The sequence below is a fragment of the Zonotrichia leucophrys genome, chromosome 24 (genome assembly GCF_028769735.1).
Source record: "Zonotrichia leucophrys gambelii isolate GWCS_2022_RI chromosome 24, RI_Zleu_2.0, whole genome shotgun sequence".
NCBI classification, from domain to species: Eukaryota; Metazoa; Chordata; class Aves; order Passeriformes; family Passerellidae; genus Zonotrichia; species Zonotrichia leucophrys.
This window is the reverse complement of record NC_088193.1, coordinates 1,156,246-1,173,208: the sequence shown is the minus strand read 5'-3', so window position 1 is coordinate 1,173,208 and position 16,963 is coordinate 1,156,246. Positions and strand designations below refer to the sequence as shown.

Here is a 16,963-nt window from a genome sequence, read left to right as displayed (position 1 = left end):
CCTGGTGAGTCCCTGCGTGCCCAGGAGAGCTGGCACAGGATGCTCAGGGCGGGTTCTGTGCCCGGGCTGTTCCCTCCTCTCCCACTGGAGCTCCAGCACCATCTACAGTCCTGCCAGGGCGCTCCAGAGGCTCAGGGCACAGCACAGGCACAGGAAGGCTCAGGAGCTGGGCCAGGGGTGATTTGGGGAATATTTGCAGCTTTTCTGTCCTGAACTCTAAATGAGACAGGGGGCTTGGAGAAAAAACCCAAACCAAGCCCAAACTCCCATTTTCAGAGCAGCAAACACACCAGGTTTGTGTCACAACACACCTGGTGCTGCTCAGAGGGAGAACAAACCCACCTGAAACTGCAGAACAGGTAATGAAACATTCATGGGAGTTCCTTTGGTTAAACAGCATTAAAAATTCATTGGTGCTTCACTGGAGCACCGAGCCAGCAGCTGTGGCTGCCAGGGATGGAGGAGCAGGGGGAAAATGCCTTTCTTGCATGGGACAGCTCTTCCAGTCTGATTTTCTTAGACCCACTAGAATTCAGGAAAGGACAGACTGCACATGGAAACACACTGCCCTTCCCAAAAGTGAGGAACAGCCCAGGACTGGCTCCTCCTGCCTCACTTAACCCAAACAGACTCCCAAACATGCTCAGTATAAATAGTTTATTAAAGAAAATAGCAAATTCCAATTCTGTGAACAATCAACAGGGGAGAAGTGTTTTTCAAAATAGACCATTTTGGATGACTGTGTTTGAAGGGACAGGGGATCCCATGAGGTGTTGTGGGAAAACAAACACACAAAGGTTCTGCAAGGACTGGGCTGACAGGAAAGCCTCAGCCCCTGCACAAACGCCTGGGAATGGGAACAGGAGTGGGACAGAACAGCAGACAACAGATTAAAACATGAAACTGTGACTGAAACTCTTCTAAGCACTACAGGGCAGGAGGGATTGGCAGCACCTTGGTCTCTGGGCTGAGCTCAGTGAATGCTCAGTGAGTTTTTCAATTAAAATAAATGTACAACAATGCAAGTGTCAAACAGCCTTTTGTGACTTCCTGCTGTGAGGGCACCTTGCATTCCCTTTGCATATTGGTTTACATTTCTCTCATCACTCCTGAAGGACAGAAAATACACCAGAAAGACACAGAGGTGTGCAGTGCACACCCAACACAAACATAAAGGAAGGAGCTGAACTGCCCTCTACACTTGGGAAAGTGACACTGGAAAGCTCTAAATCAGTTTGAGGATATTTTCCATGAGAAAGAAGAGACTTTTCCTACTTTGTGAGAAATCCTGTGACCTGACCCATGGTCACCCAGCACAGGATCTCCTTTCCCCACATCCCCCTCTGAAGTCTCTCCCTGGAGGTCTCAGGGGAAGCTGAGGTGGGAAACTCTGGCACTCCTGGAGGGACATCAGGAACTCCCCAATCTCTGGGTTCCACGTGTGCTTTGGGGGACAGCAGAGGCCACAGAGGGGCTGCAGCTCCCACATGTAGCAGTGCATAGAAGAGTCCCAGCTGAGCACTGGAAGGGCCCAGCCTGAGATGAGGTTACAGAACACTGAGCAGGAAATGCTCCTTCCCCCGGGCAAGCTCCAGGAAGCACCAACCCAATCCCAAGGTTTCCCAGACCAGCAGAAATAAGAAAGGTGAAATCAAAAAGAGTATTTGGAAGTGTCAGCTTGCTCTCGCTGTGCCACAAGGTGCAGGTGTAAACTGGAGTCACTTGATCTTGGCCAGGGCTGCTGCTCTCCTCTCTGTGTTCTGGAACAAGGCTCGGATCAGACTCTTCACCTCAGCTGCTGAAAACTCCTCTGCCAGAGGCCCCTTCCCATCTGCCCACCTGCAGGGAGACAGGGAGAGCTTTATGGCACCAACTGCCCAGAAATGGCACCTCCAGCAAGCCTCCAAGGACCTGTGCCAGCAGCTGATCCCGACCCTCTCCTCTGGAAAAGAAAAGGGAAAGGGGAAGGGAAAGGGAAAGGGAAAGGGAAAGGGAAAGGGAAAGGGAAAGGGAAAGGGGAAGGGAAAGGGAAGTTCCTGCTCTTCCTCTGAACTGCAGCTCCCTGCACAGGCTGGAGAAGCAGCTGGAAAGGAAAACACCTACTGATCCACAATTTCTTGGAGGTTGGCCTGCAGGATGATCATCAGCTCCTTGAATGTCATCCACTTCTGCACATAGACTGGAACTTCCTCCTGGTATTTCTTGTTTTTGTCCTCTTCAAGCAGAGGGGTGAAAACTTGGGGTCCCTCCTCCACCATGATCCTGCACAGTGAGTACAGCCTGTCTGCATCCTCTGCAGAGATATCCTGGGATGGGGAGAACATCAACAGAGCTGAAGTGAGGCTTATTTTGGGAGTGCCAAGTGAAATGAAAAATTGGGATTATGAAGGTTTCCTGTGGATACATGATTATTTCTGTGTGAATGAACTGCTCCCCTAAAATGTGATGGTGGGGAGAGTTCCTGGAGGTGACAAACGCTGTCCCCAGCACCCCCATGGCTGTTACCTCCAGGGCAGCAATCCTGGTGACAATCTCTGCCAGGGCTGTGTTCAGGAGGGCCCCCATGGCCTTGCAGTACACGTTCACAGGGAGCACGTCCTGCCACACCATGCCCAGCCTCCTCAGCTGGTGCAGCACCTGCAAGGCAACAGCTGAGTGTGACAGCAGAACCCTGGGAAAGGCACCAGGGCATCAGGAGAGTACAGATGGGGAGGAACTGTGAGCAATCCTGCTAAAGACACAGCCCAGGACAAAACCCCAAACAATCACATCAGAAAATAGGGTTTTTAGCAGCTGCACAGCTGTCAGGGCTGAGATTCCACAGTGCACCCTCCCCAGGATACCTGCAGGCATGGGATGTTCTGTCTCTGCTTTCCTCACCTGCTTTATGGCTTTATTTGCTGCACAGTAATTCTCCTCATCATCCATGTTGGAAAAGTTCCTGGCACTCGAGAGCCTCTCCAGGATTTCTCCCTTCTGCACTCGCATCTGGGCCAGAAAACACTCCATCCCTTTAGGAGCAAAACAAGCAGAGAGAAGCAATTAAACAATTACTAAATTTGCTCTGCCTATTTATGACTGCAAGTGCTGAATAATGAACTTGCTATAACGTTTTATTTTTAATCAATTTCCAGTCTCCAAACAGTCTCCCAGAGCCAGTTTAACCAGTGAGCTCTTGTGCAGCTTGCATTGCTACAACACTGCTGGAAAAGCAGCAGAGCAGCAGAAGGAATTGTGGATGGCTCCTGTTAGCTCACACAAACCTATCTCTGAATTTATTTCTGTGGAATAACTAATGAAAATATCAAAGGACTGAGCAGCAGATCCCAGAACACATCTTGCTGCATACTGAGCTGTTCTTGGGACTAAGCTCACAAGAAGATAAAGGTTTGAAAGAGCCAAAACTTCCAAATTCAGAAATGTTTCTGCCACTTGTCCAAACGCCACCAACCCACTGCTCGCACTGAGCAAGGGAGGTTTAGACACAACAGTTGCAGTTTCTCCATGAAAGCCCTCAGCAGCCAGTGCCAGGGTGAGCTCCCAGGTGAGCCACAAGCACATCTGGAGAGGGGAAGGGGCAGGGGAGTTACCCAGCCTCCTGAAGGCAGGCACCAGGTCCACGAAGGTGGCAGCCCCGTTGCTGAGCACGCTGGTGCTGTGGTAGCGGAACTGGTGGCCCAGGGTCAGCAGGTGGTGGGCGATGTACATGCAGTTGTTGTGGTGGATGGCAGCCAGCTGGGGCAGCTTCTGCAGGTTCTCCCTGGCCCAGCAAGAAGGGAAAAGGAGAAATGGGTTTATTTCGAGCTGGTTCTGTTAAAAAAATGCTTGTGTCTATCCTAAAGAAACACATGGTCTGTCAGGTGCCAGCAAGGCCTGACTGACATCAGAGTGAAAACATTTAATCTCACAAACCCCACAGGAACTGGCAGGAAAAGAGTCTGAAATGGCACTGAGGCACTTGAACCCTGTGCTATCCCACACTGTTCCCAGCCATGGGCTTTCAAACAGGAATGTATTTTGTTAGAGCAAAGTCACAGAGAGGAAAGGGGAGAGAAGGTCTCTGACAGAATTGTGTATTTTCCATTTTCACTGCTGCTCTTTTTTTCACATGAAAAACATCCTGAAAAATCTGTGCATCAGATCTGAGGTCAAAGTTACATGGCTGGAAACAATTACAGCTGTGTGAGAGCTTCACCCACACCCTTGATCACAGACTGACAACACAGAAACTCTCCAGCACCCGCTTTGCACAGGTAAGGCTTAGTTAGAGACTGAGTAGCTGATTTTTGCTGTAGTGGACAAGTGGGACTGTTCCAACAGCAGTATTCCCCCTCAGAACAGGAAATGTGGACACACTCACCTGTGGTATGTGGGCACCACCTCATAGAAGAGCTGGAAGATGTTCCTGACACAGTCAAAGAGCTGCACACAGCTGCAAGGGAAAGAGGGCTCATGGCAGCCTGGCACTGATGTCCTGCTCACAGCTGACCCTCAGCCTGCCCAGACAGGGCTCATGGCAGCCTGGCACTGATGTCCTGCTCACAGCTGACCCTCAGCCTGCCCCACAACAAGGTTTTAGGAGCAGTGAAGCACTGGCACAAAGAGGGGATTGTCGGCATCAATGACAGCACTGTCAACACTCTGGAAAACTCTCAAAGGCTGTGCTGACCTTGAGGGTCAGTGTGGAAGGGAGATCCATGAAAGCCCAGAACAAAGGGGACACTGTCCCTGTCCCTCCAGGTGGGCAGGAACACCCAGGGACACTGTCCCTGCCCCTCGAGGGCACCTGTTACCTGGGCAACTCTCCTGCGTCAGGGCTCTGGTTAAAATCGAGTTTATGTGGATCCTGCTTGTTTATCCCCAAGAGCCCTGCCAGCTGCAGCCTGGAGCTCTTTGTTTTCACCAGCACAAAGAACTCTGCTCACACTGAGGCCACCACTTGGTTTTGGCAAAAAGAGATGGGTTTGATTTTTCTAAACAACTGATTTTTCTAAAAACCTGAAGGAACAGCCCGCAGCAGTGTCAGTCTCCTGCCCAAACCCAGAGATACATCCTCCAGCCAAAACAAGAGCAATGCCTGAGTCCAATTTTTAAAGTTCCTTAAATCTATTCCCAGATGCTGGGCGCTGCTAGGGGCTGACGCACAATAAATAAACACTGCTTTGACAAGGGATGCTAACTGAGGAATGCCAGGCAATCCCTACCAGAGGTCAGTGCTGGCTGTGGCCTCCAGCAGGGTGTGGTAAGCCAGCTCCACGAGCTGCTGCACGGAGCAGCTGATGCGGCAGCAGGGCAGGCACAGCGTCAGCGGGCTCAGCCTGCTCTCAGTGCCCACACTCACTGTGCCATTGGGCACCGGGCTGCAGGCTCTGGGCAGCATCATGTGGTCTCCTGAGCCAGGATCAGGGAGCTCTGGGAGGGCTATGCTGGAATCAGGTGTGATCTAAGGGAAACAGAGAGATAGGGTAACAGAATTCAGAGCTCTGAAAGAAAAATCTGCAAAACTAAAAAGCACTCAACGGCAGAGGTTTAAGACTCAAGATAAACACAACACTGCAGCACTATTAAAAAATATTTAGAGATTGTTTTCCACATGGAACAACTGTGTGAGGCATCCCCAGTCACCTTGACAGTGTTGTGTATTTCTGAGGTCATCAGGTTCCTGGCTGCCATGATCACATCCTGGCACTTCTTGTTGGCAAAGTGGGAATCCACATTGCAGGCGTATTTCAGCAGGGCTGTCGTGTCTTCCTTCAGAAACTGCATCTTCTTCAGGGCCTTCTCAAACTCCTCTGTGGATTCGATCACCTGAGGAGAGCAGATGTGTTCTGTGTTAGCACAGCCCCCAAAAATCAGGGAACAAAGTTAAATTGGGTATAAAGGCTGAAAGCAGAGGATGAAGGAGGTTTTGGAGGGCATTAACCACTGGAATGCCATTCCACTGGAGTGCCTGGGCTCTATGTTCAAACCTGGGAGGGTTTTTGGGACCCACCTCTTTGTACTGCTCCAGTTTGCTGCTGTTGGTTGGGATGGAGTTCACCAGGCAGTTGTGGATGAGGCAGTCTGAGAGCTCCTCCCAGATGAGTTCCCCCAGCAGCTCTGCCAGGGTGATTCTGCCTTCCCCAGGCTGCTCCAGAGGCACATCTGCATCCCAGAGAAGAAAAATGGATTTTAACACAGCTGCTTCCTGGGCCAGGCCCTCCATCAGCTCAAAAGCCTTTCCTCCATTTACCTCTCCCATAATTCTGATTAACAATCAGATATTCTAGAAAACTGCCATTAAATGAACAAGGTACTGATCATAACTAACTCCAGAAGTGCATACTTAGCAGGTATTTGTGCAGAACTTCAAACACCAGCTTGATCTTCTCAAACACCTCCATGGGAGAGGACTCGTCCAGAGCAAGCTCCTGGGACCTGAACCTCAGGATGAACACATCTGGCTGCTCCTCTGGGACTGGCTCCAGAGATGGGTGTGAGATCAGAGGCTTCAGGATGTACTGCAGCAACAAGTGGCCTGAGGAAAGGGAAAAACAGAGGTTTTCCAACAGCAGATGGCTCCAGTGAGGTCCAGCCCTGACTATTCTGGATTTAGAGACTGCAATAAGTGGGAGGAATAATCCCTTGATCAGCTCTATCAGGGAATTAGCAATGAGGTAAAACTCTTGAGCACCAGGCTATTAAACCACATAGTCACAGACCAGAAGTACACGGAACTGTCAGGAAAGGAGAAATAATTCCAGGTAGATAATGGGATAAATATTTTCCTATTAGTAAGAGCTCCAGCATTCACCTCAGTGGGAAACACAAGCCAGGAGAGGAGGAAGTTTTTCAGTGTCCTGCTGGAGTGAAGTGTTAAAACAAGCCTGAAGTATCCCCCCTGAGCTACTGGGGCTGTTCCTGGGGTCTGCCTTACCGAAATCTTTGAGCTTGGAGTGCAGCTCTCCCAGGACAGCCAGGGCCTGCAGCACAGCAGCCACGGGGGGCACAGCAGTGTCCTCGTCCTGGGGTGGCACCGTGTGCAAGTGCAGCTCCGAGAGCACCAGGGCCTCCAGGCTGCTGCTCCCTGCACACAAAGCACAGCCAGGGCTGTCACAGGGCACAGCAGAAGCAGATCCAGCCTCCCCAGAGCTCCTTCAGCCCCCTCAGCCCAACAGCTCCACTGCATGTCCCACCCTGCAGGTGAGAACTTCAGTGGGGCAGAAAGAGTGAAAAAACCCCTGTGAGCACCTTTGGAAGGGGGAAGCTTCCACACAATGAGCTTCTGCCACTCCTCCCCGAGGTGGTAGATCATGTTCTGTGTCTGCACTGTGAGCTCTGTGCCCAGGGCCTTCAGGATCTTCAGCTCAAAGCCCCTGCGGGACTCCAGGCTCCTGAGGCTGCTCCGTGCCTGGGGAGAGCAGACACAGCTCAGGTGGGCACTGCCCTGCCAGGGAAAGCATCCCCTGGAACCCACCCCTGGCATCCAGCCTGCTGCCAGGGGCACTGCTACCTTCTCCAGCTGCTGAGCTGCTGCCACGTACTGCTTCTCCTGCAGGGCAGAGTTGCACTCCTTGATAGTTGTGTCAAACTGCAAAGGGGAACACACACAGGGGGTGTCACTGCAGCTCTGCTACTGCAGACACTCCCAGACCTGTGAGCTACACACTCACCCAAACCTGTAAACTACAGACACTCCCAGACCGGTGAGCTGCTGCCACTCACCTCAATCTGTGAGCTACAGACACTCCCAAATCTGTGGGCCATAGACACCCAAACCTGTGAGCTACAGACACTCCCCAAACCTGTGAGACACTCATCCGAATCAGAAGCCCAGAACAATGCTCACACTGAGGAGCAGGATTATTCTGCTCCCCCTCCTCACCTCCTGCAGCTTTTTCAGGACACTCAGGACCAGGGTGTCCCTCTCCAGCTGCTGCTTCAGCTCTGTGAACTCAGCAACAGCCACATTTAGATCTCGCTGGACCTAAAACAACAGCATTTTTCATTTCACTGACAGCACTGGCTAGCACACACATTCTCCTCTTAAATTTCACTTATCATTTATTTCTGTGCATAGAATGATTTGGTGAGGAGGGAAAAACTCCATCCTTTTTACTCCTGTGTCCCACCCCCTGCCCCAGCCAAGGCTGGTCCTTCTCTCTGAAGGACACTGTGACACACTTTTCCACCCATACAGGAGTGACAACCCCTTAATGGCAGCTCTTAATGTGCACCCTGGTGTCACCTCAAGCCATTCTTTAGGGCTGATATCACCCAGGGATCCCAGCCAGAGAATCACAGAATCCCTGAGCTGGACGGGATCATCGAGTCCTGCCACAAACCCCAAAATCCCATCATGAAAGTGTTGTCCAGACACTCCCTGAGCTCAGGCAGGTTTGGGGCTGCGACCAAGCACTCCGGGATGGGCTGGGGGCTCCAGATTTGGGCTGAAATGGAGCAGGATGTCCCTGGGAGTCACCTCGTTCTCGATGCCCGCCTTGAGCAGGTCGATGTTGTTGGACAGCCCCTCCACCTGCGCCACCAGGTCCTCTGCGCTCTGCATGCTGGGCAGGAACTCGCTGTACTTCTTGTTGATCATGGTGCACACCTCTCCCTGAGGACAGCGAGCAAAAGGACAGCGTCACCTCGGTGACACAGGGACAGGGTGAGAGGGCAGAGCTGGGGCACCGCGGGATGGAGAGGGCTGGGCACCCCTGAGCAGGGCTGGACACCCGAGGCTGAACCAAGGCTGGGCACCCCAATCCAGCTGACCCAGGGCTGGACACCCGGCCCAAACCAGGGCTGGGCACCCGAAATAACCCAGGGCTGGACACCCCGATCCAGCTGACCCAGAGCTGGACATCTGGACACCCGAGTGACACACAGCTGGACACCCAGTCCCGACCAGCTCCGCCGCAGTGCCGGCTCCCTGTCTCTCCCCGCGCCCCCTCCGTTCCCCGTCCCTTGCCTTGAGCTCCTCGACGCGGCGGGAGAGGCGCCCGACGCGGGCCCCCAGGTGCTCCTTGTCCAGCCGGCCCGAGTGCGCCAGCACGGCCGCCACCAGCGAGCCCGCCCGCGCCGCCATGGCTGCGCGCCCTACGGCGGCCGCGAGGGACACGGGACCGCGGCGCGGAGCTCGATCGGGACACCGCGGGTTCGAGACTGACCGCAGACAGCAGGACGTAGGGGGAGGAGAGGGGACCGCTGTTATGGAGACACCCAGAGATCCCATGGGGATAGTGGACCGCGGTTATGGGGACACGGAGATACCGGGGAGCGGGAACCGCAGTTATGGGAACATCTGGAGATCGAGGGGAGAGAGGACCGGCGTTATGGTGACACCCGGAGATGAGAGGGAGCAGGGACCGCGGTTATAGGGACACGGAGATCCCATGGGGATTGGGAACCGCGGTTATGGGGACACGGAGATGCCGGGGAATCTGTGGATGGCGTGACCTGTGGCTGCTGGAGTACACCACTGGATGCTGAGGGTCTATGGCTTGCAGGGGACACCCGTCTATGCTGAGGGTTCGTGGCTATGGGGGACCAGTGGCTGCAGGGAATGTGGAAATTCTGGGGACTCCCCAGCTCTGCAGTGTCTCCTGGTTGGGGTATCCATCAGTGGATGTCCATGGCTGCAGGGGGACAGGGAGATGCGGGGCTCAGAGGGTTCCGTGGGTGCTGGGGTGAGGAGGCAGGCACCGAGCCACCATCCATTCTTGCCGGGGGAGGGAGGATCAGCCCCCGGCATCCGGTGCCTGACGCAGCCCGGGCGGGAGGTGCCTCGTGGTGACAGCTGTCCCCACGTCCCGGAGCGGGGACAGAGCCACCACCGCCGTGCCATGCCGGGGGGAAAGGCTCTGAGTGCCTGGGGGCTGCTGGCCAGCCTGGCCCTGGCCAGCTGGGGGGTCCGAGGTGAGTCCGGGGATGTGGGGTCAGCGGCCGGACACTCGCCGTGGTCCCTGGACATGCTGGGAAGGAGCCCCAGGGCTTGGGAACCCCAGGGCTTGGTGAGGTTTTCCTGCAGAGAAAGTTTGGAATGTCCATGGGGAAAAAGGAATCAGTGCAGGAGGTTGGGGGAGTTTGGCCAGAGATTTTTTGGGACAGTTTGATGTGATGCGTCCTGCCCAGGAAGGAGCTCCGAGCTCTGCCCTGCTGCTCATCGCTCAGAGGTGAAGCTCTCTGCTCCCTTCTCCTTGCACAGGGCAGATATTCGTGAAGGAATTCAGCGGGAAGGTGTTCCTGGAGTGTGTGAGGGGCCAAGGCAAGAACATCACGTGGTGGAGAGATGGGAGCCCTGTAGGGCATGAGGCACAGCTGGACCTGAGCGGGGTTTATGATGACCCCAGGGGCCTCTACACGTGTGAGACAGGAGGCCAGAAGAGCAGGCTCCAGGTGCACTACCGCAGTAAGTGTTCACTGCTGCCTTGCCAGAGCCAGGGCTGCTCGGAGTTTTCCCCCAAGCCGAGCCTTGAGGGAATTTCCCCTCACCTGGGAGTGTCTCCAGTGGTTCCTCTGCGTGTGGTGTCCCTGTGAGAGCCCTGCAGTTCAGTGCCATGACCTGCTCCTCTGCCCTGCACTGCTGTGGGGGACACGGGGGTCACACAGCAAAGCCAGCTGGGCTCTGTTGCACTGGCACAGATGGATGTGCCCCTGCCCTCAGTGTTTGTGTCCTTTTGGGTTTGCAGTGTGCCAGAACTGCATCGAGGTGGACGCTCCCACCATCTCGGGCATCGTCATCGCCGACCTGGTGGCCACGCTGCTCCTGGCAGTGGCCGTGTACTGCATCAGTGGCCATGACAGGGGACACACCTCGCGAGGTGAGGGATGGGGCCAGCCCGGGGGCTGTGCCTGGCACCCCTGGGGGCTCTGTGTGGCACCCCGGGGGGCTGCAGCCAGCTCTTGGGTTTGTTTGGAAATGTTCCCCATATTGCCCAAGGCTCCCCTGGTTTCTGAGCTTGTTGTTCTTTTTTCCTTCAGCCTCTGACAAGCAGAACCTGATCTCCAACGAGCTCTACCAGGTGAGTGTGGGGCACCCCTGTGTGTGTGGGGACACCTCCAGCACTCCTGTGTGTGTTTGGGGACACCTTCAGCATTCCTGGGTGTGTGTGGGGACACCTCCAGCACCCCTGTGTGTGTTTGTGCACCTTCAACCCCTCAGTGTGGAGAGAATCTTGCCCAAGGCTGACCCAGCTCACCCTCCCAGGGTTTGGCAGGTGCAGTTTGGGTTCATGTCCCCTTATTTTTCCCCCTGGCAGCCCCTGGGAGAGCGGGAGGAGGATCAGTACAGCCGGCTGGCTCCCGCCCGTGCGCGCAGGTGAGGAGGAAGACTCTGGGACTGCCTTCATCAGCGTGCTGGCTTTGCTCGGGGGTCCCTCCAGGGTGGGCTGCTTGCAGCCCTGTGCCCATTGCACACCTCTTGCACTTCTGTATTAATGCCAATAAAGATGAGCCTGTCCCACGGGCTCCCTGCTCCATCTACTGTGTGCTGCTCCTGGGGGAGGGCACAGGGATGGGGTCTGGTCACTGGGAAGGGCACAGGGATGGGGTCTGGTCACTGGGAAGATCTGGTCACTGGGAAGGTGCACAGGATGGGATTTGGGATGGCAATGCCAGGTCTCCACTCCCCAGCCCCAAGCAGAAACAGCTCATGTGGTCTGAGCCCCCAAAACAGGACACAGACACCAACAGGGCCAGCCAGCATCACTTCACCTTGGAAGGATGAGGAAATTTGCAGCCCTGCAGGCAGTAAACCCCAAAGTGGGGGTGCAGCAGTGAAGAGGGGCCCGTGGGTTGTTTTGGTGCCTGTTTGAGCTCGAAGCCTGGCTGAGGCAGCCCTGAGCAGAGGAAGCAGCAGCAGAGCAGGGCTGGGGGCGTTGAGCTGCACCCCAGCAGCTCCAGGATGCGGTTTAGAGCACAGCTGGGCTCCTTCACCACAGCAGGCCCCACACCCCGGCGGGGAGATGGCGAGATACACACAGCACCAACCAGCCCCAGAGCCCCAAACCCACACAGGGCCACGCTGTCACCTTCTGTGAGCAGCACTGCTGCAAATGGGGCCAGGCTGGGAAGGGGAGAGCAGGACCGGGTCAGAGGCAAATCCCCCTGAGGAGGATCCGTTCTCAGCCCAGGGAACACCACTACCAAGTGGGGGCACTCAGGGCAGACATTAAACCTGAGGGAAAGGCAGCAGGAGCAGAGGGAAGTGTGAGGGGAAAAGGAGACCAGGGAGGCCCAGTGAGGCTGCAGTCCTTTAATGAGAAGGAAATCTCATGCCAATGTGCTCATTTCTGCTCCGGGCTGGCAAACCCAAGCACACCCCAGGGTGGGACAGCCCATCCCTGTCCTGTGGCCAGAACGCCAGAGGCTCAGCAGAGCTGCAGAGAGCTGGGACAAGGTGGGCAGAAGCGTTTCATCCCGAGCTGCTGGTCCAGGCTGCCATCAGAGGAGTTTCAGATGGCCCTGGGGGCCAGGCCTGCGTACACCTCCCGCTGCCCCTTCCGGATGGGCTGTGGGGAGACATGAGATCCTGGGTCAGGAGCTGGAGCCCCACATTTCTCCTCACAGAGAAAAGCAGGGCACAATTCTTCCCAAGATTATTCTCATCTCATTTGCTGCGCCTGTTTTTGTGCCAAAGTAGAATGCAGTGTGGAGATTGTTTCCCCACAGTGATGGGGTTTTCTTTCCATGGCCTGTCAGGGCCTAGTGTGTACATTTCACAGAGAAAAGCAAGGCACAATTCTTCCCAAGATTATTCGTATCTCATTTGCTGTGCCAAAGTAGAATGCAATAGTAGAATGTGCAATAGTAGAATGTGCAATAGTAGAATGCAATGTGGAGACTGTTTACCAACAGTGATGGTGTTTTGTTTCCTTGGCCTGTCAGGGCCAGGTGTGTGTGTGTGTGTGTCAGGACTGAGGGCGACAGTCACGAGATTCTGTGCAGTGTGTGCAGAGTTGAGTGCTTGGCAGGTTCAGTTTTAGATGTACAGAATAATACAGTATAATAAAGTAATGCATTAGTGTTCTGATAAGATGGAGTCCTCCTCATCATTCCTCCATAGCACGAGCTCTAAGAGCTCTCACTAAGCCCACACAGGCGTGGAGAAAAGCACAGCAGAGCAGGGGCAGTGCCCAGGGAGCTGCAGCTCTGCCCCCACATAAATCCCCATGGTAGCACCAGGGAAAGGGGCTGCACCCCAACCACCCTTTTCCCAATTCCTGCCAGGAAATCTGGGAGCTTGGCCGGATGCTCCTTCAGGGATGGATGACCTGGCTGTCCCTCCCCAGCAGCAGCATGGAAAGGGCCTGTCCTCACCTCATAGTCCGGGTTGGGGACAGGGGGAGGCCGCTGCATCTTCGGACCTGAAACAGAGGCACAGAGAGGGTGAGTCCCTGCCATGAGGGGCCTCCAGGCTGATCCCAGGGCCAGGCACACCACGGATCAACCCCCATGGATTCATTCTGAGCTCCTGAAGAGCTCAGAATACACACAGCTGCAGGGCTGGCTCCAGCACAGCTGCCTGGGAAATGAGCTCCATTGCAGCAGCCAGCCCATCCCTGCACAGAGAACTCCTGGAGAACATCCCTGGGATGCAGGAGCACTGCCTGGAAGGTCATGGGGAGCAGAGGATGGAATGAGGGTTTCCCTGGGTGTGACTGTCTTTTTTCTGAAAAATCCCCTTGTCCAGGATTTGCTCCTGGGAAGCTGAGAACCTCAGGGAAAAAGGAAAATTATATTATCTCATTGGCTTCTCCTGCGTTTTGCTGCTTTGGAATGTGCTTGGAGATTGTTTATCTAACATGTGAATTATTTTTACTTAATGGCCAGTCAGTGCTAAGCTGTGTCAGACTCTGAAGAGAGAGCCACAAGATTTCATTATCATTCTTTGTAGCCTTCTGTCTGTATCCTTTCTCTATTCTTTAGTTTAATTTTAGTATAGCGTAATATAATATAATATAATATAATATAATATAATATAATATAATATAATATAATATAATATAATATAATATAATATAATATAATATAATATAATATAATATAATATAATATAATATAATATAATATAATATAATATAATATATTAATATCATATCATAACATATCAGCCTTCTAAAACCATGGAGTCAGATTCACCATTTCCTTCCTCCTCCATCTGGGGACCCCGAAAATACCACACCTGGGTGCCCAGAGGGTGGCACAGACAGCAGGGGTGCCTGCAGTGGCTCTCACCTCGTGGCCGGCTGTCCCCAGCAGAGCTGGCTCGTCCCTTCCTGCCTTTGCTGAAGTAATAGACCAGGATGAGCACGCCCAGGGTGATGAGGAGGTCTGCAGTGATGATCCCTGCCACGATCAGGGCGTCCAGCTCCTCGCAGGTGGCACAAACTGCAGGGATGAGGGCAGGGGATGCTCAGAGCCAGGAGAGCCCAGCCTGGCACAGGGCTATGGGCAGCTGGGAAGGGGAAAAGGGCAAACTGGGAGGGAAGATTTGCCCAAAATGGGCTCTGGGACTGGCCTCAGCAGCATCACATTCATCCCACCCCACTGGAAACCCAATCAGCCCCCAAACCTGCCAGGTGAGGGGGCAGCGCTCACCTTTGGCATTCAGGTACAGCTGATGCTTTGTGTTACCAAAGGAGCAGCTGAGGTTGGCAGGGGAGCTGTCGTGGTCCTTTATAGTGAACTTCCTGCTCTTGGTGTCCTGGGTTTTCCCAGACAGCTCCCACTGGATGTCCTCGTCTTCATCCACGGGACATGTGACGGTCACCGTGGTGCCAGAAATCTCCACCAGGAATTCCTCTTGGGAGGACGCACCAATGAGAAAGGAAACCAAGGGCAAAAGTCAGATATTTCCACCTGGTTTTTAGTCAGCTACAATCTTTATACCCCGCTAAACACTAAAGAATGCTGGTAAAGTTCACTTACCCTCCAGTTCTTCATCTGCAAAACAGAAAACAAAGAGTGTTAAAAAATCATCTCACCATTGCCTCACCATGCTGGAAATGCCCAACACTGGTAATAATTACATACCAATTCCTCCAATCAGTAAGACCACTGTCAATTAATGAACAGTGAATTTTTCCTATCTTGCAATATTTACAAAATTCAAATCTTTCTATTTGACTTTTAGTCCTCACTTTTGAGGGCTTTTAGCATGATAAATAGCTAAGGATGGCAGTAAAATACACTTACCCAGCTGAGCTGTGGTGCCAACTGCAAAAAAAGGAATAAGAAATGTTAAATAATTGAACTTCAGCTATCACACACCTTTCCTACTCCCAGGACATCCTTTCTGAATCAGCTTGAAAGAGATATTTACAATCCCACATTCATGCTGAAGGCATCAGAAATATTCTGCTGGTGAGACAGGATGTTGTTCTGAACTTGGAAGCCATTTTCAACACAGCCTAACGCAGAATGGAAACTTGAATCATTTTCCAACCCAGTTCAGAAAAAAAAAGGTTGTTATTGCAAGATGCAAACCCAGAAATTCTGCTTTATTATCGTGGAGCAAACACTGCTGGAAAATCCTGGTAAGAACCTCTGCAAGAGTGGGAGCCTGACGTTGGCTTAACGCTGTAAAACTGTTTATCTGTGTGGTTTTTCTGCCTTGTAGGAAACAACTTGCTCCATGAGAGGCTCTGGAGCTGGAATATTAAAGAAAGAGTTTTTAGGAGGTGTGAATCACAGTTGTGATTTCCTTTCAAGACATTTGTCCTTTTGCAAAACGTAACGTAAATAAGCGACTGCAGATTTGAATTCCACAGCGGAATTCCTTGGAGAGAAGGTGACCTGATGGTTTTTATTTTACAGAGACAAATTTAAATGTGGAAAAAGAACAGGCCATTGATAAACCACATTTTCTATCTTCACAAAGTTGGTACTCGCAGCACTTGGGCAGAGTAGCTGGAGTCTGGTAACAACTCGTAATGGATTATCCTGTACACTCATCTCTCCTCATTACTGGGTTCTTTAGAGCCTTTCCAGGTACTCTGCACTTCATCCTAAGCCAGTGGGGCACCCCAGCTGCCACCCCACCCCTGAAGTTCTACCAAGCCTGAGTCACTTACCCAGGATCACCAAACACTTTGAGAAAAGTGCACTGATAAAGGATAAAAACCCCAAAATTAGGAGCGTGGAACCTTACACTCACACTGCACCCAGCTGCCTGAAGTTTGGGGACTCACCTGCACACAGCAGGAGCCCCAGGAGGGGCAGGCACTGCTCCAACCTCATCCTCGTGTTCCTGCTGCTGCTGCTCCTCTCCACCACATCAGACTGCCATGGCTGTGGCAGGAAAGAGCACGGTGGCTTTCCTGGAAAGAAGCCCAGGATTGTTTTTCCCAGAATTGTTGCCCACCCGAGCAGGGCTGGGGCACTCACGCTTTCCAGAGCAGCCGAGGCAGAGGCAGACACGTGAAATAAGCCCAGGTCAGGAAGTGCGGAGGCTCAAAATGTCTTCATGGGACGTCACCGGCAGCCAGGAGTGGCTGCTCTGCCCTGCACCAGCTCTGCGGGGCCTGGTACAGCTCCTGGGGCTGCCCTGGGAGCCGAGGAGAGAGAAAGGAGCTGGAATCCATCAGGGCCTTCCCAACAGCTCCTCAAAGTGAGAGTCTGAGATGCTCCAAATGTGGCAAAGGACTTCACGTGGAATCCCAGCGTGGTTTGGGTGGGAAGGGACCATAAAGCCCATCCCATCCCACCCCTGCCATGAGGGACACCCTCACTGTCCCAGGCTGCTCCAAACCCCATCCAGCCCAGCCTTGGGCACTGCCAGGGATCCGGGGGCAGCCACAGCTGTGCCAGGGCCTGCCCACCCTGCCAGGGAACGATTCCTCATTCCCAATATCCCATCCAGCCCTGCCCTCTGGCAGTGTGAGCCCATTCCCCCTTGTTCTACCCCACAGCTGCTGCCAAGAGCCCCTCTCCACCCTCCTGCAGCTCCCTTCAGGCACTGGCAGGCTGGAATGAGGGGAGC

General features: G+C 53.5%; 3 protein-coding genes across 3 annotated transcripts; 1 reads left to right on the top strand and 2 right to left on the bottom strand.

Annotated features, from left to right (window-relative positions):
* Positions 1 to 643: 643 nt before the first annotated feature.
* Positions 644 to 9,070, bottom strand: ZW10 (zw10 kinetochore protein). The gene is made up of 16 exons (XM_064732091.1): positions 8,951 to 9,070; positions 8,462 to 8,596; positions 7,865 to 7,966; positions 7,493 to 7,570; positions 7,231 to 7,390; positions 6,917 to 7,066; positions 6,326 to 6,517; positions 5,993 to 6,144; positions 5,626 to 5,808; positions 5,205 to 5,443; positions 4,361 to 4,432; positions 3,591 to 3,760; positions 2,881 to 3,011; positions 2,506 to 2,637; positions 2,104 to 2,306; positions 644 to 1,839 (listed from the first exon to the last, which is right to left on the bottom strand). The coding sequence occupies exons 1-16, from the start codon at positions 9,065 to 9,067 to the stop codon at positions 1,719 to 1,721; spliced, it is 2,337 nt and encodes a 778-aa protein (XP_064588161.1). The 5' UTR covers positions 9,068 to 9,070; the 3' UTR covers positions 644 to 1,718.
* A 683-nt stretch (positions 9,071 to 9,753) lies between these two features.
* Positions 9,754 to 11,459, top strand: LOC135457479 (T-cell surface glycoprotein CD3 gamma chain-like). Its single transcript, XM_064732092.1, has 5 exons — positions 9,754 to 9,897; positions 10,187 to 10,390; positions 10,671 to 10,802; positions 10,963 to 11,003; positions 11,241 to 11,459. The coding sequence occupies exons 1-5, from the start codon at positions 9,825 to 9,827 to the stop codon at positions 11,301 to 11,303; spliced, it is 513 nt and encodes a 170-aa protein (XP_064588162.1). The 5' UTR covers positions 9,754 to 9,824; the 3' UTR covers positions 11,304 to 11,459.
* Positions 11,460 to 12,234: 775 nt separating this feature from the next.
* Positions 12,235 to 16,381, bottom strand: LOC135457453 (T-cell surface glycoprotein CD3 epsilon chain). The gene is made up of 7 exons (XM_064732046.1): positions 16,173 to 16,381; positions 15,178 to 15,198; positions 14,911 to 14,925; positions 14,581 to 14,784; positions 14,218 to 14,370; positions 13,300 to 13,346; positions 12,235 to 12,491 (listed from the first exon to the last, which is right to left on the bottom strand). Exons 1-7 carry the CDS (start codon positions 16,219 to 16,221, stop codon positions 12,435 to 12,437), a joined length of 546 nt encoding a protein of 181 aa, XP_064588116.1. The 5' UTR covers positions 16,222 to 16,381; the 3' UTR covers positions 12,235 to 12,434.
* Positions 16,382 to 16,963: the final 582 nt, after the last annotated feature.